Here is a 23,012-nt window from a genome sequence, read left to right as displayed (position 1 = left end):
AATTAAGGGGTTGGAGAGATGGCTCGGCGTATAAGAGCACTGGCTACTCTTGCAGAAGACCTGTGTTCAATTCCCAGTACCTATATGGTGGCTCACAACTATTTGTGACTTCAGATTTGGGGGACCTGATGCCCTCTTTTGGCTACCACAGGTACAACATGCACACAGACATACATGCTGGCAAAATACCATACACATAAAAATTAAATAAAAATAAATAAACAAGATAGTGGCAACTTAAAATGTTTCTTATTCTCTTATGATAACATCTGTATTTCATTTTTAACTTCTTTGGTGCCTGATGAAGTTTTGAAGTAACTCTGAAACCTTTACTATGTCCATGAGGGTTATACTTCACTTCACTTTGGTTAGCAACAATATGTAACCTTACATGAGGATGAAGTTTGAAAATAGGCCTGTTATAGGGATACACACTTACCCCAAAATCATCCTCTTTAAAGTTATGGTGGCACACTGAAGTCTCAGCATGACCTGTCCTGGAGAAAGTCATCAGAACGGACCCCTCACCTAAACCTGCTTGTTTACTTTTTGGTAAATGGTGGTTGGAGTATACCTTTGACTAGAGAGCTGACGGTTCTCTCAATTTACGGTTCTGACAGAATACATTTGATCAGAGCACACCCTCAGCTCTTGCTGTCAATGGAAGAGAAGGAAACCAGTGGAACTAACCAGTTGTTTGAGAACACATTGACAATTGATTACACTAGGAACTTATTATTTGAGTTTTGCAGTGAAACTCACTCAAAATCATAAGTAGGAGTTTCGACGTGAAAAGAAATGTAAGCTGAGCTGTTGGCATTCTGTGTCCCGATAATTGCATCCAGTGCAGAGAACCCGTGGTGTGGCATATACGGAACTCAGACGCAAACCAAGTACTTTCATGTTGTAATAATGGTACCAAGTTAAGGCAACAAATAAAGACACACTTTGCAGTGTTTACAAAGAGAGAGCAGAGGACTTGTTTGATGAGCTTGGGGGTGCCTATGACTGCCCCGTTTTGCTTGTGTACCACAGAGGCAAAATAACTATAGCAGACGGGATCTGAACTCTTAACTCTTAACTCTTTTTTATTCTCCCTGATCCCTTCCTTTTGAACAGCAAACTGACTTCACACAGGGAGCTCTAGGCGTCCCCATCCTAATGGAATGGAAGTTGGAGGTTTGGGGATTGCATCTCCATTTGCTTTCTGTATGTTGCTCGGCTCACTCTGCAGCCAGCACAGCTCAATGGTTAGTTGCCTTTCGGTTCATGGTCAAGGTCAGAGACTGAAATGTTTCTGCTCTCTACTTGAGCTGCCAAGCACAGAGGAGAGTCTAAAAGTCAGAGGGAGGACTGCGGCCACACAGGACAGCTTCTCAGAGTCGGATCGCAGATTGAAGCTTTTCAAAAATTTTATTACTAATGTGAAATCAGCTTCTGGACGGTGGAAACAAAACGCAGATGACTGCCAATTCCGGCAGCTGGGATGTGACCGCATGGACCTTGCTGAAGACCAATCAGTGAAGGAGTGTCTGCAGCCACTCTCTTAAATATACCAACGAGTTGAAATATAAAAATGTGAAATGGCCGAGCATTAAATTTAAATGATGGAGAAGAAAGCTGTGCCCAAGGCACTTGCCCCGAGTCAGGGAGAGAAGATTGTCACAGGCCATTGAACCAGAAGAGAAGTGTGGAGGTTATCAAGGGAAAGGAAAGACCTTGAGAAAAAAAAAATCACAGTGACCAGAAAGATCGCTAATTGTGTCTCACTGTAAAACGCTGACCTGCTGTGACTATTTTAAATATCACTGACATGTGCTGGGAATGACAGCAAAGACAGAGAGCTGCACGTTTGGATTCGCACCATCCTTTGAGAACTAGTCTTTACAGCAATCCTAGCAATTCCTCCTCTCTACACTTGGGTCTTACCCAGTTAGTTCTCAGTGGGGTACCCATGTTCTGTTTTTTTAATTTTTTTTTAAATAAAAAAATAACTCATCAACTGTTTATTGACAACTTCGTGCATGTGGAATGAATTTTGTTTACTGTCATCTCCACCCTCTCCCATCCCGCACCACCGTCACCACTGCTGCTGCTCCCAAGTCTCCACATCCATGTCTTCCTGCTTTGTTTTCTGGCACATTTTGTTTAAACAGGGCCATTTCTATTGCTGTGCTTGCACCAACACATTGGAGGCTGTGGTTTTATCCATGGGTACAGAACTGATGAAAAACCCGTCTTCTCCTTAGGATCTCTGTACTGATAGTTCAAGAAGGTTGAGTGTGGTCCTACAGGTCTTTTAGTCAGCAATGACTGACTGATAACATGCTCAGTCTTGTGCAGGCCTAGATCAGGGAACTTCAGGTTCTGTGAAAGTCATTATTGCAAAGACCGTATCATGCCAAGAAAATGGTATTTTACAGCCTTTTTTTTATTTGAAGCTGAAACTTTATCGATGATCTGCATTAGCTTTTTTTGTTTGTTTATTTTTTTTTATTAAAAATTTCCATCTCCTCCCCTTCCCTCCCCTCCACCCATACCTCCACTCCCTCCCTCTCCAGGCCATAGAGCCATCAGGGTTCCCTACACTACGTTGAGTCCAAGGTCCTCCCAACTCCCTCCAGGTCCAGGAAGGTGAGCAACCAAACTGACAAGGCTCCCGCAGAGCCTGTCCTTGTCGTATTTGCTTAAATGTATGCTTCCAAATAGGCCTGCGAAGTTGTGGGCATATGGGAAAAAAGGACTAACGCAATCCTTTGGTGGCCCGACAGTGGGTTCTGCCTGCTACGGTCCTAACAGTGTGAAACAGGGGCCTGAATAGCTCGGCTCCTCTGACCCTCGCTGACCACTGTGTAAAACAATAACAGTAAAGAGTAACTAGGCATTTGTGTATCGCGCACAGCCATCTCCGTCTGTTTCCGGATGCTGTAATAGAATGTCTGAATGATGTGGGAGAGTCTTCTGTTTGTGCTGATTTCAATAAAGAAACTGCCTTGGCCCATTTGATTGGCCAGCCCTTAGGTGGGTGGAGTAGACAGAACAGGAAGAAGGAAGTGAGGTAGATGGCTCAGGCAGATGCCACACCTCTCCTAAGTTAGTCAGACTGCCATGCCTCTCCTCAGGGAGAGATGCGATGAAGCTAGCCACCAGGTCAGACATGCTGAATATTTCCCGGTAAGACACCGCTCGTGGTGTTACATAGATTATTAGATATGGGTTAGTCAAGATGTGAGTAAGAGGCTGAAAATAATGGGCCAGGCAGTATTTAAAAGAATACAATTTGTGTGTTGTTATTTCGGGTGTAAAGCTAACCATGCCGGAGCCGGGCGGGACGAAAAGCAGCCCTGCCCGCTGCTCCACACTACATCTGAACCTGGGTGATTTATGGAGAGAAGTTTATTTGACTTTTAATCCTGAAAGACGGGATAAAAAAAACCAGGAAGAGACCACGAGAGAGTCTGCATGGCTCTGGTGAGGACCTTGTGAGGCTTTGACTTGCTGCAGAGAGAGAAAGGGACAAGTAGCTGTGGGCGGAAGAGGGAGGCGCTCGGGGACATGTTTGTGAAGGACATGTTATGTTTGTGAAGGCTCACTCCCTTTCCCATGAGTGACCTCAATTCCCTTGTGAGGTGAGAGTTGCTACAACCCAAACCACTAGAGACCCCAACATCTCTCAGTGCCATTCCATCAGCCAACTTTGGCACGAGTTCACTTGGGGACAGAACACAGGAGGGTCCAGAGGAGCAACACACTGAAAGTGCTGGGCAGAGAGTCTGGGCCAAAGCGATGCTCAGAAAATGCCAGCTCTGGCCTCGTTTTGATCGACACTGCTGCTATTTGAAGCAACAAGTGGCTGGGCGATGCTCTGAATTGCCTATTGAGTTAGTGCCAGGAGGTTCCCTCTTTAGCCTAGGCTCTCTCTGAACGTGACACTAACATGGGGATGAGAGATACGGGTGCCTTAAAATATCGATACAATATTGCTGGGTGTTGACTAGCTCTGGACCACATAATTATAGGAACAAATAATTGCTCAATCCCTAATTTTAAAGGTGTGTATGGCTGAGGGCGTTTATTTTTATGGGTTGTTAAAACATCACTCTCTAATTACCAGGAGAAGAATGGCTTCTAGAATTGGGTAGACATTAATTTTAAAGACTCAAGAGACAGCTCTATCAGGACCATTAAGGCCTCAAGTAGAACCTAAAATTTCATGATATTAAAATATGCAGCGGATCAGTTATTGGGAACTCTTTCCCCTCCCTCCACCAAGAAAATCCACTAATTTCCCAAAAGGCAACAGAAAATACTTCTAAATGGACACAGCCCACTAAATTCCACACACAGACCTCCTGATATGCTGCTGAAAGTAGCCCCACGTCAGACACTTCTGGCAGTCTGTCTCTCGTGGGTGTTGTGTGGAGGGGCCAAAGAACAGTCCAGATCAAGAGAATGAGATTTACCACGGGCTGTGGGGAACGTGTGTGAAGCTTTTGTAGAAAGGTAGGCCAAATTTGGAGATAAAAAACAGAGCAAAACAATCCCCCCCCCCCCCAACATTCATCTTTGACTACTGATGCCTCCATCTTCGAAATCTGACCTCTGACTATGGCTACCCATTCTCTTCTCGTATGGAACAATCTCCAGTGGATAGCAGCTACAGAGAAGGAAATGCTAGATTCCGTGAAGCTGGCCCAGGGGTACGGGGATTTGGGGGAAGGAAAAATCGAAAGGCTTTCTTCCTCATTTTCTATGAAGTTTACATAAGCTAGAGATCAGACAAGTGGATGCGGAGTAAAGTCGAACACTCTCCCTTGGCCCTCTAACAAAACCCACGCACTTTGTGTTTTCTGGGTCATCAGCGCCGCTTCGCGATCTCGGTTGTCGAGTCTCTAAAGTTCGGATTCTTCGGACTTCTGACTTTTGCCCTTTTCGTGTTTGCAGGCAATTACGTGGGAGAGCCAGGTAGCTCTCCCTCTGCCCCGAGCGCTAACTCCAGCTCTGCCTAGAATACGGGGTTCAGACACCCTTCTCAAGGGGGCTTTGCCGAACCTCAAAGCCTGGCTGGCCTCACTCCTTTATTTTGCCCTAACCCTTTGTGGATGTCACTTTCCCACTGAACAGGGTGTGGGGTGGGGGCTTTCGCTGTCGTGACTGACAGTTGTAGCCCCTAGGGCTGTGGTTCCGGAAATTGACAACATGTCAGAATCATTAGTACTTAATTAAAACCCAACTAATTCAGAATCTCCAGGGAGTGGAGACCCAGGCAAAACATCTTTTAAAAGTGGCAGTTCTCAAACTTCTAATCTGCAAACTGCTCACCCGGGGACCTCCTTAAACTGTAGAGTCTGCTCAGTGAGAAATAGGTGAAGCCGGAGAATATGCCTTTCCAACAAGATCTGATGAACGCCACTTTGCTGAAGCACCTCAAGGTTGTCCCCTGTCCCCCCACAAATCGGTCTTACTTATACCCTGATTCAGGTTTCCATCTTAAACTCACAAATTGTTACTGAACCCAGGACTCTTCCTTCATATCCTGCGAGCTCTATCTGCTGCCATGATTTTAGGTTTTCCCCTAAGTGCATCCCAGCTCTGTCTTGTTCTTGTGTTTATGCTAATCTCCCTGGCAACAGAATACAGTGCAAGGCAGAGGAACGTAAGGGCAAGACGGCAAAGGTCACTGCTCTGCTGCTCCTTGGCTTCTGAGTATAGATCTTATGGTTCCCTTCATTGCTGCCTCAGCCCTGGTCTCTTTCCTTCCTGGCTCTTGCCATCTTCTGTGTCCCAAAGACCTCTCCCTAAATAGAACCCCAGCAGCACAGACACTGAGAGAAACAATTAATAAATGGGACCTTCTGAAACTGAAAAGCTTCTGTAAAGCAAAGAACACGGTCAACTAGACAAAATGACACCCTACAGCATGGGAAAAGATCTTCACCAACCCCACATCAGACAGAGGGCTGATCTCCAAAATATATAAAGAACTCAAGAAATTGGTCATCACAAGAACAAATAATCCAATAAAAATGGGGTACAGACCTAAACAGAGAACTCTCAACAGAGGAATCTAAAATGGCTGAAAGACACTTAAGGAAATGTTCAATATCCTTAGTCATCAGAGAAATGCAAACCAAAACAACTCTGAGATTCCATCTTACACCTGTAAGAATGGCCAAGATCAAAACCACTGATGACAGCTTATGCTGGAGCGGTTGTGGGGTAAAGGGAGCACTCCTGCATTGCTGGTGGGAATGCAAGCTGGTACAGCCCCTTTGGATATCTGTCCCTCTTCACTCTCCATCTTCAGCCTCACATTTTCATTCCTTCCCCACTGTCCCTGTGAGTCGCTTTGAACAGATCAACGCAAATACAAGCAAATGTCCACACAGGGAAATCTTTTCCTTCCACTTTAAGTACTGCTTGTTTAAGCTCACGCCTCTTCCTCAGGAAGTTCTTCTGTCTTTCCACATGGAGATCAGATCCATCTCTTTAGTTTTAGGCAAAACTCTGGTAGGCTCTGAATTACTGCCGGCCGTACTGACGACACCATTAAAGGTTGTCTTACAGCCGTTGTGTAGGTTCACACATCAACTAAACTAGAGTCAGCGACTCCCAGAGCTTGCACCGAGGCAACCTGGGTGTTGCTGGGCACTCAGCAGGAGAGATGGTACAATGTCATGGCAGCTTCTGACCTCTGCCCACCAATTTGCCATTACTAGCTCAAGGCTGTTCACAGATTTTACAGAAGGGGGCACTATATTCCTTTTGATGATGTCATACTGAGGGCTGGGATTCCTCTTAGTGGTTGAGACTGGAAGTGTCTACAGCTCAAATGTCAGGATAGAAAGAGCAGCTGGGGGTGAAATCCAATCTGTTTGAGGTCTTCAAAGCCATGTAAGTGGCTGTGATTAAGGATGAAATAAAAAATACTAGTTTTTGTTAACTTATATGTATTATCCCTTCAAAGGGTTACTGAGGTGTTAGAAGAGAAACTTTTATTGAGTTGTTTTAGTTCAACTATTTGCTACACGAGACCAGTAGATACTTGTTTCTGTCCAAGGCCAGCCTGCGACACAGCACTGTGACCTGAGAGAACTTTGGAATCCCTGCCTTAGTCCAGTGTTTTTCCTCTAAGGTACCCAGACACAATTTGTCTGGCATAGTCTCCTCGTCTGTCTTTTCTTCCTAGTTAATGGAAGTTAAAAGTTGTCAACGTGTGTTGTCACACTGAAGGTCCATCATGTGTCTCCCCTTCTTTTGCTTCTCTTTCTTTTGGAGATTTTATTTTGGAATGTGGGGAGTGGGATTGAACCTGGGGCCTTGACATGTTTGACAAGCACCCTATCACTGAGCTACCTCCCCTGCTTTTCTTCTGTCTTCTTGTAAAATTTATTCTTGTTTTCTTCTACTTTCAATTAGAATAAAAAGCTATTTGTCTGTTGGCATCGCATTGCAGCAGAGACAGATTTGGGAAGCTTTGCCGCCTCAACAGTTTGAGAATGACTCCTGCATCCCCTGCAGCAGCACTGGCTGGAAGGGCAACGTCAGTGCGCTTTTTTGATCTTTTTTTTTTTCTCTCTAGCTGATATTCCCTCAAGTATTATGACTTCAAGGAGGAGGAGGGTCAACAGAAAAGGGCAGACGACAAAGAGGGTGAGAAAGGGAGCTGTGTCTTGCTGCCAATAGACTATCCAGATGCAATGCACGTGGGGAAAGCCGCCATGGTTGTGGAGGGGTTTCGCCATTAATTGGCATACTTTCCTGCCACTGGCATTTGCTAATTACCTTATTTTGCTTCTGTGCTGTTAGCGGTGTTATAAAACTCAATATTCCACTTCGCTTCATTATACATAGATTAGTGGGGCATGCCCAGTGAGGTTCTCAACAATTTTACTGTGCATTGGCCAATAGTGGTCATCTCACTAGTGTTCCGCTGCAACTCCAGCTTGTGTGTGTGTGTGTGCGTGTGTGTGTGTGTGTGTGTGTGTGCGTGTGTGTGCGTGTGTGTGTGTGTGTGCGTGTGCGTGTGTGTGTGTGTGTGTGTGTGCAGCTGCCTGTACTTCCCAGGTGAAGATACCAAAGCCCTGAAGGCTCATTTACCTCCCCCACGATCATGGCAACCGCCAGTTTAATGATGCAGTTTTGGGTCTGTACATCCATAACTGGCAACTTTCCTCCATGGCTCTTCTTTCCCCTATCGCAATCATAATCGTAAAAACCCATTCTTGCACATTTTTATCCCGTTGCTGCTGCTACCGTCCTGGACTCTGGGACTGTGTGGTATTATTGAAATAAGATAGAATCAGTATTTGGGAAGAAAAAGAAAGCGGGGGGAGGGGATTTCAATCATTTTGACAAAGTGCTTTTTAAAACTTAATCTTCTATGGTAATAATGCTATTTGCATTGTGAAAGTGCTTCAAAGATTAAAAAAAATCTATTACTCTATTAACACAGGGGTGTCAAGTGGCACAGAGGAAATGAAGTCTAAGCAGGGGAAGTGTCTTCCCTCAGTGGTCCCAGCAGGTGTGAGTCGCAAAGCAAATTGGTGACAAGATCCTTGGGGCACCACTGTTGCTGTTCACCGGGTCTCTGGGTATTTTTCTCTCTTACTTTCTTCCACATTAATAATTCACTGCCCTGGAACATTGCCTGGCTACGTCAACTTAAGCCTCCTTCATTTACAGTGGTAAATACTCAGGGAGGATATTTGTACAGAGTTATTTGGGGAGATTTGATCACAGATTAAAATGTGAACACGCAGCCTTGGGAACCTGCACAATTTATGCGATTTGCATGATACCCTGACGAAGGTGTTTCCAAATCAATCATAGGCAAGGGCATTTTAGCATCTATTTTTTTTTTTATGTTCATTCTCAGTTTAAGAGATGTGTGACAATTACTTTCTTCTCCATCCCAGCTCATGAAATGCAGAATCTACAGGCTAGGTACTGGCTACCCTGGCTTGTCTTTTACATCTTTGCCCAGGTCAAATTTTCTTCAGCAAGAAAGCTGGTGACAAGAGTGGCTGACACGTATCGTGACAGCTGAAGGATGCTGCCTCTTCGAGTGAGTTCCAGGACCTCGCTCCTCGCTCTACTTCCTAATCAATACAATGGTGGGACCTCGTTACCTAGAAATAACACCTTTGTGTATCATGAATCTTTCATCAGCCTTATACAGTTAAATCCTAAGAATTTAAGATGCCCGGTTCTGGCCAATTATCTTGGATAAGCCTAACCAGTTCCACTTGTACCAACAGTAACTTCTATAACTAACCTCTGGGGCTCAGTTTGGCCGAGAAAAGGTGACTTTTGTTCGGAGCGCAAAGGGTGCCGGGAGAAACAGAGTTAAGAAGTAGTTAAAGGGACTCAGGCTCAGAATGCTTGCTTTCAAATTGAGAAAAAGGACTTGCTCTCCTTACACCAAAGTCGTTCTCTTTCTATTTTTAATAGACCCTACTTTACAGACTAGCTGGACCCCATTTTTCCAGCTTAAGTAAAAAATTAAAGGATTTATGATAATCCTCCGTGGATGGTTGTGGGCGGTTCGTTTTCCACCTGAGCATTCTCTTTCTGTTGCACTGCTAATATTTCTCAGCTTCTTGCTACACTTTCATCCTGCAACTACTCAAGCGAGAAGAAAAAAAAAAAACCAGTCTTACCAGATAAGCAACAATTCATACTGTACTGGGGAATAGTTTATACCCTCCTGTCTATTTCTTAGCAGTAACTTCTTTGGACTTTTAAGCTTAGACTGTCAAAGCACCCAAAGGAATCCTACCTTGCCCACGTACTGATAATCGGATCCTGTGTATTCCTCCAGGAGGAAGAACTGATTCCACATCCAGCTCCTTTTCGAACGGCTCAGCTCATTCCTGCTGTTCGCAGAGAGCTCCAGGGCCCTCCTCTTTGCTGGGAAGCCACTAGTCCTTTTAGATAACGGGCTTGAGGAAGTTGGATAGGGCTGGCCAACCCAAAAGAGCAGCAAGAAGTAGGGATAAGTTCTCATGCTGATCGATGGCAAGGCAGGCACACGGGACTTTGGGTAGCGAGTTCCCCTTTCCTTAATGCGTCTCTTTTCACTGCACTGGATCCAGGCTCATTCCTCCCCTCTTCCTTAATGTTCTTTGCTTGGCTCACAGAAAGTATCTGGAAAGAATAATAACATATCAAGCAGTTTTAGAGATGCTTAAAATTCAGTGTTAGAGCAAATAGGCAGGAAAAAAAGAGCACAGGAATTTGAATAGCAAAATAACAACAAAAAAGTTAGCTATCAATTTTGAAAGAAGGAAAGCAGTCTTTTTGGGCACGCAGAATGGGATATGCAGAAAGGGAGGCACAAGCCCAGCAGGAAATGCTCTTTCTGTTTTTCCTTTTATATCTCTTACGGATCCGACTTTAAGTAATAGCTTCGCTAGAGTTCAACACACCACGATGGATCATTTCACTACTCGTTTGCTTCGGAATACGTGGGCCGAGATCTCGTTAGAAGCGACACGCTTGTGTTTCTGATTCTATTTGCATATTTATCTCCACGAGCAAGTCCAAGGCAAAGAATACCACAGACAATTTAAATTCAATTGAAAGTGGATCATTTGGAAATCTCCCTGGAGTGCACCGAGCACCTGCGACGTGCCAGGCAGGAGGCGAGGCAGAATGTACTCTGCAGACACTTGGCTGCGGAGATGTGCTATGATGGACCAGCAGGGTCAAATAAGGCTGGAAAACACCAGACGCCTTCTCTTCAAAAATGCAGATTTGCAGAGGGAAGTTTCCGAAGTACTTATCAGTGTTAACAAGCTTATATTTAATCCAAAAACTTTGCAAACTTGACCCCACCCCAAACTATAAGACCTATTTACTCTATGAAAAAATATATAGAATTTATATTTAAGAACCCTGAAATGTACTTTGTGTTGGCAAATTGTCATGTGTTGTTTGAGCTCCCTGAGAAACTTATTTTAGAAATTTAGTTTCTCAGACTGTCACTGAAGATGCCTTGTCTGGGGATAGGCTGCCCCCTTAACTCTGTGACAGGGAGGAAAGAGACCAGAAAAACAGCCCAAGAGTAAAAAGCACTGTGTCTCAGAGAACAGCTACAAGGTGAGCCATTTCCACCTGAGGTGACTATCGTCTGCTCCATGCCTGGAAATCGCCAACAGTGGAAAGCAGAAGTTGGACGTTGAGCTGTGAGAAGCTCATCCATGGGGAGAAAGCTCAATTGGGAACTCCAGCCGGCTGCCTCAACGTCTCCAGTCAATTTTTAAAAAATATTTATTTATTTATTATGTGTACAGCATTCCTTCCATGTGTGCCTGCAAGCCAGAAGGGGGCGCCAGGTCTCATTATAGATGGCTGTGAGCCACCATGTGGTTGCTAGGAATTGAACTCAGGACCTCTGGAAGAGCAGTCAGTGCTCTTAACCACTGAGCCATCTCTCCAGCCCCTCCAGTCAATTTTTGCTGGATGTTATAAACCCTGATTTGATGGCCTTGCATTTGCTCTCTCTGTCAGGCTACTCTAGTCCTCTCTGCTGCGCGTTCCTGATTTGATGACACTTTGACCTCTGTCTGCTGTTTCTACTTGCTGTTTATTGTTTTACTTCTGCTTGTGATCTACTTAGTGAACTCACTCATGTGTAACCAAGAGGATGGCTATGTTAGATCACCTTCCAGATCACACAGAATAAACTCGTAAGAGATAAGGAAGTAATATTCCAATTTCCTTAGGAAATCCTTGAATTGTGTCTCTAAATTTCACTTGTGTTACCAGCAATCAAATTCCTCAAATAGTTTCTGATTATCCCAAACACACTAAGCCTATCCCAGTATCAAGGACCACCACTGACTGTGAGACTTTTGGAAAAGGCAGTTATTAAACAATGTGGGTAATTATTGTCCATGGCAAATATTAATTTTCCTGGACACAACTTATTATTTAAAAACTCCTGGAGCCAGACTCTTGGCAAAGATGTCCAGTTTGAGTCAATGGCTTATGTTATTAACGTCACACATACCACACACTCTCCTCCTTCCTCGACCTCATAGGGTGCTGGCATTACAGTTCTGCCCCGCCATGTCTGGCCTACCTTCCCCGAAAAAAAAAAAAATCCAAAGAATCCAACAGATGACACATTTATTATACTATTTGGATATTATACTACTTGAATAATGTACCAATAGCTACAAGAACATCACAATGGTCATTGGGTGAGAGCATCATCTTTGTACCATACAGATAAACCAAACAGGTAATTGGTCCAGTATTTTGTTTCCACTTGATCCCTAGCATCCTATCACAGGGATGAATATAGCTGACAAGGGTTTTAACTTTGTGGTGTTGCTTTTCCTCCCAGCCATGAGTAATTATAGACATTTGCCATGGTCCTGAAAGCGTCCTATTGGGAGGGAGGTGAAATATTCCATCATCTTCAGCACTTTCAAAATTTTATTCGATTATTATGCATCTTCCTGACAGCAGGCTGGGGAAGTTGAAAGATCCACAGGTGACAGGGTTTGCGCTGTGACTATCAGTCAAGCTGGAGAAATGCCAGGCCTCAGTACTCTCTGGGCCTCAGCCTGGGCACAGGTGCGAGGTGACCGGCGTGCGCTGTTAGGTGGGGATGACTCCTCCCTCCCTTGTTGGTGGGAATAGGGAAGGGACCCAGAGAACATGTGGAGAAAAGCTCCCCAGAGACACTTATTCATTTTTAGAAAGAGAGATTACACTAAGGTTGATTCAGTGAAAATTATATTTTTCTTAATTTCCCACATTCGCCATTCTTTGCAGAGACGAACCCTGCAGTGAGGAATTACATGTCTGCTGCTCTGCTCTGCGTGTGCCCCGTGGCGCTGGCAGGGGAGGGGGCTGCAGAGAAAGGAGGTGTCAGCTCCCGAAAAGCCGGCTCCTAAAGACCATTTTAAAGAAAAATCGATCCCTGTGGGCGTTGTATGCAAACTCTACAAGCTGTTGCCACTTGAATATTAAATATTAGTTCTTTTTTAATACCACAGATACCAAAATGTCAAGCATTTCATTTTTCCCCCTTAGTTAGGAACGAGCTTTTAAAGTGATGCAAATTTAAGCAGTTTCCATGTTCGCTGTGATGTTGGTATCGTTTTAATCCAGTTCTTGGATCCATCTGACAGGCGGAGACCTAATGAAAAACTCACTCTGCAAACCAGAATGACAACGATCTGCTCCTGCTTGACGTCAGTGTTTTAGAAGTGTATATTTCCATGTAAATTAATCTCTACGAATTTGGAAAAGTTAGGCGTAATTCCATTTGACCCCCCCCGTTTTTTCTTTTGTTCTTGGGGTTATTTTAGCATCTGCTCCACAGAGGGGCAGTTTGAGGAGCAAACGAGTCATTGCGTGCAAAGAACCTGAAGTGGTGCCTGACACTTAAAAGTGTATTGCTAAATACTACTATTATTTTTGTTAATGCCATTTGCATTGCAGCCTCAGATCCAAATATATCCACACTGGAAGAGTTTGAAGGTGGTCACGTTCCTCTTAGGACTAAATGTCTTTCCATTGTCCAGAAAACACCTCCAAGCAAGCCAGAATTCTTTCAAAATTCAAGAGTAGAAACACTTGAGACTCAGGTTAGACCCATTTGTTAATTGTTCACCTTTGGGTGGCGTTCAAATCAGCTCTGGCAGTTATGGTATGGAAAGAGAAAGCAGATGTACCCTGTCTGGATGGCCACTGCTCACGCAAAGGAAGAGAACATGGACAAAAAGCAGAGTGCACTAGGGGAGCCCCACATTCATAGAACATGTGGTTTTTCTTCCTACCCACCTTACAATTTAACATTAAAAAGGAATCTTTATTCCAGTATAAAAAATACCAGAGCCACCTTCAACTTGGTTTTGGCTTTGTACAAACGGTTCTGGTAATCAGCATGCTGACACGATTCTCATGTAGTGTTAGATAAGAATTTGATATAACGAGAATGAATACTATTTGCATTTTAGATTTTGTCTAATCCAAAATTATGAAGTGGGGGGAGGGGGGAATTGCACACACTCCAAAGTCATGTTTTTAATGTACAACAGCAATAACAACAGCAACTACCTCCCCAGGGTTCAAGGTGTTGAAGGTCAGGGATTCAAGCAAAGAAGTGCTGAGAATCATTAGAACTTTGAGGCGCGTGGGAGGCTCGGCATTCCTGAGCAGTGGAGATAGGAGAGAAGCATGCGGCCCACACTAATGGATGTGAGGCTCACTCTGTAGTCTACCAAAGTCAGCCAGAAGGACAAAGGACTGAAGACATGCACTCATAGTGGATTTTAAGATTGCAGGCATGGTGTTCAATCAGGAAAGAGCCAGAAGATAGATGGTGGGAGGGACCGGCACAGCAAAGCAGAGGCTGGGCCAGTGTAACACCCTTGTTCTCCCTTTTGTGCCTGCTGGCACCAAGAGCGAATAAGCTAGGTGCATAAACAATGCCATAAAAACTCAAATTGAACTTTCTAATTACAGTTGAACGGTAGCTTACGAAGACCCTGACTCTACTTTGGATTTTCTTTGGGGAGCAAACTTGCTTTTTCTTACAGGCGATAGTTGTAATCTCTGAATGTTGCTTTGTAAATGTGCATAAATCCAGAGAAACAGTTTGAATCTCCTAGAAGCTTTATTATAGTGACATGCAGAAGGTAATTACGATGTTTATGTATAGTAGGGCAAGACCCCCTGTAACGTTAGTAATTGCATACATGGAGACTGTATTTGCCCAGAAGCCAATATGAACTTCAGTTGTCATAAGAATACTTATGACAGATACAGCTGAAGAGATGGCTCAGTGGTTAAGAGCACTGGCTGCTCTTCCAGAGGACCCAGGTTCAATTCCTACCACCCACATGGCAGCTCTTAACTGTCTGTAGCCCCAGTTCCAGGAGATCTGACATTCTCACACAGATATACATGCAGGCAAAGCACCAATGCATGCAAAATAAAAATAAATAAATCATTATAAAAAGGAATACTTAATCAAGCCCAGGTATGCCATTTAGAAAGTTGGATTCATTAATTCAGGTTCTACCAATTTCCAATATGTAATGATTATTCCAGAAGCTGAGTTGATGTTCTCCATCAATTAGCAAAGATTTCAGACTTTAATAATATAAAAACGTTTCACTGGATATGTGTAGATTGAGAAGGAGAATTACAAGGTCTTCAAGTTCCCTAGGGCACTTTGGAATCACCTTTCATTCACAAATCATTAATATGCTAATTAGAAAATGTCTCCATTGATTGAATTGCTTCTCTGGTGACTTATGTTTGCTAACAGTTTGAACGACTTGACAGTATTATCTGGTTTTGATGCTGATTCCACTACACTATTTGCAGACAAATAATATTAGATATATTGAAAGCGATATAATTACACTAATGCTTTAAAGTTCAGACTTGGCATACATTTATTTGCCCCAGTGTTCTTGATTAATGCTAATCAGGACAATGTTTCTACATTCTAGCTAGTTTAAAAATGCAACCAAACACATCCATTGTTTTGTATGTGGGGGTCTTCAGTTTGGTACCGAAAGCACAGCAAGCATTCTGGAAAGCAATATTGTAGGCCCACTTCAGCCCCTGACCACAGTAAAGGAATTTTAAAAAAATTGATTATGAAATTATTTAGTCAGATAAATGATGTTGAATATATGTATCTGTATAATAGCCTAATATTTTGCTTGAGGCTACCCACGGAAAGCATTGCTATAAAACTCATCTACACTAAGCCATCTAAGTCATAAGCAGAGCTTTTTAGCCTCTGTACCATCAGCCCCTTATTAATTTTTAGTACCTTTCCTTTTCCACTTTATAATTAATGAAGTAGAAAACAGCTGGTTGTTTATAACTACTTAGCTTTATTCCTGACCCCATTGCACTCCAACTAAGAGTATGACATTCCTTTTAAAAAATATCATTGGATAGCTTCATACATTAATATAACAAATTTTAGTTGCTTTCCCTCCTCATTCCCCCATTCATCCCATTGACTCTCCTGTTAAAATCCGTCTTCTGCCAACGTCTCCCTCCTACTTTAATGCCTTCTTTCTGTGTGACCCACTAAGCTGAGTCAACAGTTCTTGTCTGAATGTGGGTGGATGGTTATTTAGTGGCGCCAGGGCACCTATTGGTAGCCATACTACTGTGTCAGTGCTATGCTGTCCTCAACTCTCAATAGTCCTTTATGGAACAGAGTGAGGAGGGGAGTGGCCTCATGGGCCCTTCCCTGTCCATCATGAAGTGGAGACAGGCCCAGGCTTACGCAGGCCCTGCACAGATAAGCACAGCTTCAGTGAGTGCATGAGCACAGCTGCTGTGTCACATCTGGATGACGTCATTTTACCGTGCACCTCCTCATATGCTAGCTCTTACATTCCTTCTGCTCCCTCTGAAGATGATCCCTCTTTCGGCTTTGGTGCACTGGGGCCAGGATATGGCTTAGCACATTGAAACCTAGCTAGTTAAAGACATAGAACATATACCAGGATGAATTAAACTGTGTTGCTAAACAGACACATTGAACAAAGAGCTTAATAGCCAATTAAGTTTGTTTAAGATTATTTTTTTTTAATCACTTGACAAACTTGGTCGAATAGGTTGCCATCTGCTGTGGCTGAAAATGTGTGGACTGGGCACGGAGAATCTTCTAGACGCGGGGACACGAGGACAGCACCATCGCAAACTATCCGGTAGGGATTTCATCACTTGAAGTCTTCATTTCCAAACCCCCATTTCATTTCTCTGTAAATGTCAAAGTCACTGTGGAGTAAAATTGGTTCCGTTTCATGTGTGTAATGAACTCCACTGAAATGTGTCAAGCCGCTCTGGCATCTCTCACCATGTAGCCAACCAACAAGATTCTCTTGTGCCAATGAATCATCATGGCAGCAGCCATCAAACGATGGCTGGGCTTTTTTTTTTTTTTTGTAAATGTTTATATTTGTGAATAACATGCCAAGCTGTTTGCAAACGAATGCATTTCCAGATGAAGCCATTTCAACAGCATTACTCTCATTCTAAAATCATATTCCACACATTAGATTAATGAAGATAAAATCAAATGCGGTACAGTACATAAAACAGGGTTTTATGTGCAGTTGGGGCCTCAAGGAGTATTTGGTTTGAAATGTAGGGCAAAGCAAATACATGTGAATCAAAGAGCACTTCCTGCTCTACACGTAGAAAAACGCTTAATTATGCCACTGTCAGAGAAATGGTCACCATGTGGATAAGACTAGACTCTGCATGCCACGGATCTGGGTGAAAAGTCTCAGTTCCGCCCAATAATAGCTGGACAAATAGAGGACCTCATTTTTCTTTATTTATAGTAGCTACCTCAGATGCCTGTGAAGATGAAGTAAACGTCTCAATGTTTGTGGTTTGGCTGTTACACCTAGACTTCAGAGCCAGAGAATGACTTAGCAAAGGCTACATGTAGGCCATCCTTGGACCATATATTGCCTCTCAAGTATTTTTATTTTGTCTTTCTAAAATCAGGCATCAATGTTATTAGCTAATTACAAACACAGACCATAAGGTCAACCCACAGGACAAGATATGCTCCCTGATGCAATAGGGCATGACTATTATGAACATCACCAACTGCTCTCAGATTGGATTTGAGGTCTGCTCAATAGGAGAGAGAATACGTACCTGGTATTGTAAACCCAGTTAAAAACCCATGGTTAGAGAGGTCATAGGCCCTTGGGGAGAATTCATCACTGTTGTTTAGCAACATTGACATGGTACCAAGCTGCAATCAAAATATTATTTATACCCATAGGCAAATGCAGCTCTCATCCTTGATCAGAGAAGCGCCCCTTTACAGTGAGTGGTGGCAACTACAGATGCTCAGAGCTGTTCAAGATGCTTAGAATAAATGACAGACAAGGGCTCATCCCTAACAGGACACTTATCTCACCCCTCCTATGGGTCAGGTGACTCCGTGGAAGAGGGTGCAGAGAGAGCATATGGATGCGCCTGAAGGCAGCAGGATTGAGAAACACTTTCTTCAGGGCATTACAAAGCTCTTGTAAAAAGGGATCTCACAACAGCTGAAGTTGCTTGCTCTGGGCCTGCACAGATTGGGTCTGTCAACAGCTAATCATAGATTAGGGTGGGGCTCACGAGGCCCTTATGGACTATTGGCAAGTGATGGATTCCGCGATAGTCAATGCCTTCAGTTGTAGGCTTAAAGGTGAGCCTACCAGACTCCAGTGGATGGCTCCAAACCTGTGGCCATACATATGGTCCTGATTGAAATCAGTGGGGGCATGAAACAAACCAAAAAGCATGAGAAGTCGACCTGTAGAGAGGTGGGGAATGATAGGGTAAGGTGCGCGGAGGATGAGAGTAAAAAGAACGCACTACATATGCGTGTGGAATGATCAAAGGATTGATTTAATCAATTTAAAAAGTAAATAAAGATTTTGAATCACGTTAATCTTCAAAATGAACTAAAGCTGAATCTCAGTGGTGCTTTCTCTTCTGTGGAGTGTGATCTGTCCTCCACAGCAGCCCTCCCAGCTTGCCCCAGTCCACGCTGCTCCTTATCATACCCCCCCCCCCCATGAGGGCTGATGTTCCACTGCCATTTGTCACCTTGTTTCCATATTCACTTGCAACATTCCCTTACTGTCTTGCCTGGCTCCTGGGGGCCTGGGCACATGTGTGCCCTGTCTTGCTCTAAAAAGATTTACTGATGCAAAGAAAGGGAAAGAGAAAGTATTTTATACTTTTAATTAGCTGTTCACGGTCTGAATTTTAAACATTTCTGTAGTAGACCAGATGTTCAGGCTACAGAAATGTATGAAAGGCTTGGTTTCATATTAGCCTCCGTTTATATGTTAGGTTTCTCAGGCGGTGACAATTTTTCTCTTTTCTTTTTTTTTTCTTTTTTGACATGTAGCCACTTAAGGCAATACAACTTAAATGAGACTGGGAGATGTCAAAACTCACTAATCAATGAGCATAAATGGCTTCCAGATTTCAGTGAGTTTGCTCTTCCTTCGGTCCTTAAAGAAAGGGCAGCCTGGGAGGATTTGCTGGTAGTTGTGGGCAAGCAGGAGACCGGGTGTTTTCGTTGATATGAGAAGTTCAATATGTCCAACCTTATTAAGTCACAAGAGGAGTCACATGATTGGGTATATCACTGAGTAGCTGTGAACTTGATCCATCACATGTATATGCATTCAAGGCTTGGACTTACATAAAGCATAACGAGGAGTGGAGTTACTGTTACTTTTGCTGACGTAATTTATCAGTTTTTATATCAACTCCTTTAAGAGATGTTTTAAAGTTATCAGAGACATCTGGCTCATTCGTACTATTCTGGGTAACATTTACTATATCCTGTTTCTGCACCCACTGTGTGCCAGAGTCACACTAAGTACACCATGATGATCCGGTGAATGGATAAAAGAAACTGCAGCTCAGAGAGGTAGAGAAACTTGTTCGAGATCATTCAGTGAGCATTATGACAACGTGAAACCCTACCAGAGCCATCAGAAGGTGGCCTTACCCTGAACCCCCATAAGGAAGTCACAGGCCAGGCTCAATATAGCTATGACCTTAGAATTGATTCTTCATGACTTTTCCTCAAAATTAGCACCAGCACAGGTCTCTGAGGGGCAAAAACAGTCATCACAAAGCATATGGGCTAGATGGAGAACAGCAAACAAACATTTGCACCGTGCCAGGTAATAGGAAAAATGCTTTTCAAAGCGATCAGTGCCATAGCAATCTGCCGAGATGGGGCCACCCTCTAGACCAGCTGTATGGTTGAGAAACACAGAATTGGAAGGTCTGGAACCTGAGCCCACGGGAACACAGTGAGTGAGTGACAGTCATCCACACCTGTCTTCTCAACCAGGACGCCAACCATCCCGTTTGTATTTTGCTTAGGAAAATGGCATCTAGCTTTAACTTACTCTCATTTCAGACAAGAGTTCTACAAATTTATCATGAGCTCTTTAAATCCCCACCAAACTGAAGATGACGCAAATAGTACTGGAGGCTGGGTTATTCACGTGAGAGAGAGGGAGCAACCGAAGCTCAGAGAGGGTAGCTACAAAGGCAGGGAGAGGAGATGGAGGGGATCGAGTCAGGGCCTGGCCACGGGGGAGCCATGAAGCCTTGTGATCCAGTGCTAAGAGCAAGTCTGGAACATAGTGACCCTAAACAAAACAAGTGGTTGTGGGGGTAAAAGTGTGCGTGCAGCATGTAAGTATGACTTGCATGTAGAATTCATGAGCTAATAATGATCTAAGGACTAGGCATGAACGTTTGAAGACTCTGGAGAGCTCGAAGGCTTCACTATGATGTAAACATAACACAGGGACACACGCAGCATTGACCTCCAACAGTTACGGGAAGATTCAAATTCTCCTGAATGTTTGGCATGAGAAGGCATAGATATATAGAATAAATTTAAGCATGACTGTCAAAAGTCACTAGTGTTTACAAGGTCTCTCTCACCTTGTGCAAGCTTTTATATATCTCTAGGTTTTTGTTTCTGAAGCATGAAATTAGAGGGCCAGATTAGCACCGCGAGAGAAGCGCACCAGGCCCAGCTTACCCGTGTACCTCCCTTCACTAATACTTACAAGGCATGGAACATTGCCAAGAGGATCGACACACTGAGCTCCTGTTTCTCTTCACTTTTCACTTGAGAATAGCAGAATTGGGGGTTTCAGTGGAGGTGGTGAATAAAGCATCCCTTGTTCTCTTCCAAATTACAAAGAAATGAAGAAATAGAAACGTGGTAGATGAAACAATAGTTACTTTCTTCGCCTGGGGTGGTGATGCACACCTTTAATCCCAGCACTTGGGAGGCAGAGGCAAGTGGATCTCTTTCAGTTTGAGGCCAGCCTGGTCTACAGAGGGAGTTCTAGGACAGGTTTCAAAGCTACACAGAGAAACCCTGTCTCAAAAACAAAACAGACAAATAAAAAAAAAGTTACATTCTTCATTACTTAAAAAAAAAAAAAAAGCCAGGTGGGAATGATGGCTTTGTGTAAAAGTCAAGTAGGATTTCTAAGTAAACTCTAGCATTAGGCAGGCTCCCGCGGAGCCTGTGTTACCCTTTATTTTGCCTTTAAAAGAGTGAAGGAAGAGATGGTTTGTAGCACTGGGTTGCACGCCCTGAGTCTACAGTTCAGAGCCTGAGTGGCTGAGCTTCCTCTCCTGTGCCTGGCCAGCTCAAGGTACAGAAGCAGAGGGAAGTGACGAGAAGATGCCATTTTAATCCCCAACTAATTAAAAACATCATTAGAAACAGAGTGTTCCCAAGCGCCCGTACATCACTTATTATTTATTGATAATTCTTGAATTTACAGGTTTGGCTCTTGGAGTTGTTCACAACAGCACTAAAAGGAAAAAAAATATGAATAATTTAGAGACAGAGAGCTTAAAGCTTCCCTAAAAATATCTTTTGCTTCAGGTCAATCAATGCATTACACACAAAATAAATTCTTTCCCATTCTGCCTCACCTTTCCAAACACACACACACACACACGCACACACACACATACACACACACACACCACACACGCTCACATATTAACACATGCATGCATGCACACACACAGAAAGGCTAATAATCTAGATTGTTTTTGTCCCTCTTCCCAAATCTAGATATTTTTATGCGCTTCAGACATCTGCCTGTTAACACTGAAAGCTACCGTGGCTCTTCTCACCCGAAAGGAAAACAGTATTTTTAGAGGTGTAGGGAGCAAACAGGCAGAGCTCCACTGCTGTCTGGATAGCTTTGTTCGTTCAGCGTGTTTTATGTAACACTATTTGCAGAGGATTCATACCCTAAATTAGATGCTTCTTAGAATATCTTGGTGTAATAACTTAGAAGAGATGTATTTTAATAAATAATGCATGACAACTTAAAGGGGCAGCACCACATTCAAAGAGTTCTTTGAGATTAAAAAATACGAAGGGGACTTATGAAGGTGAAGGATCGTAACTAATTGGAGATGTTAGCTGACCATCAAATTTAAATTTCCATTAGCCAGTGAGACAATATGCTAGAACGGAATACCCGGTGCTGTATCCACTTTGATTGCCTTCGTTTGGAATGTTTAATTAGAACCCCTGTTTACTTGAGTCAAATTGTGCATAAAATATCACACACACAAAAACATTTTAAAAGAGAATTTTAATTATACCACTAAAGAAATGCCCCTGTTCAATGTTTACTAAACACTTGCCAGAACAAGTTAATTAATACATGCTTAAATATGTGAAAGAAGAAAAAGGAAGAGGGGGGAATCACATTTATCTTTTGTCGAGGTTTGCTACAGTTGTCACAGGAGTTCCGTTTCCAATTTAACAACTGTCTGTCACAGTGCACATGTATAATTACAAACTATGGGGTGCCAGAACCCAGCACAGGCCAGGGTAGAGCGCCTCCCCACTGGAAGCCCTTGTTCCAAGCTGCTGCTCAGTGCTGCTGTCTGCTGTCTGCTCCACAATTGTCCTGTCAAGTCCCTTCATCTTCGTTTGTGCCGTGGTACCATAGCAGGATGCTCAGCTATTGCTTCCTCAAATAGGTCAGGAATAGGGCTTTTAAAAAAATTATTTAATACTATAAAAAAGTTTTTGATAAAAAAGACCATATGTGGAGAGAGAGAAGGATTTGGGTGGTACTCAGTTTTTACTTCTAATTTCATTACTTTACTTTTAAAATTTTCAGTTTACACTTATTGGTGTGTGGAGTGTGGGTATATGTGGGTGGAGGTCAGAGGGCAACTTTCAGGAGTTGCTCTCTCCTTCTGTCACGTGGGCTCCAGGCATTGAATTCAGATCCTCAGGCTTGGCAGCCAGTGCCCTTCGTGGCTGAGTCATCTTGCCAGCCCCTTTCTGTTTGAATTCATTGCCTGTCTCTTGCTCTCTACTGATCCCTTACTTTCCCTGCTTGTGAATGTGAGCCATGGTGAGTCATGACTGCTTTTATTAGAAAGATGAGTACTGGCAAGCAGCTGAG

The 23,012-nt window shown here is 43.3% G+C and overlaps 1 protein-coding gene across 1 annotated transcript in view; it reads right to left on the bottom strand.

Moving 5' to 3' along the window:
• The window catches only part of LOC119809548 (cadherin-6), a 132,737-nt gene that overhangs the window by 48,145 nt on the left and 61,580 nt on the right, over window positions 1–23,012 (bottom strand). The window contains exon 2 of the mRNA XM_038322428.1: window positions 9,782–10,149. Coding sequence (XP_038178356.1) covers window positions 9,782–10,009 — 228 coding nt within the window. The 5' untranslated portion in view covers window positions 10,010–10,149. The remainder of the gene's footprint in view (window positions 1–9,781; window positions 10,150–23,012) is intronic.

This window comes from Arvicola amphibius, chromosome 3, assembly GCF_903992535.2.
Source record: "Arvicola amphibius chromosome 3, mArvAmp1.2, whole genome shotgun sequence".
Lineage (NCBI taxonomy): Eukaryota > Metazoa > Chordata > Mammalia > Rodentia > Cricetidae > Arvicola > Arvicola amphibius.
This window is presented reverse-complemented; position numbering and strand designations above follow the sequence as displayed.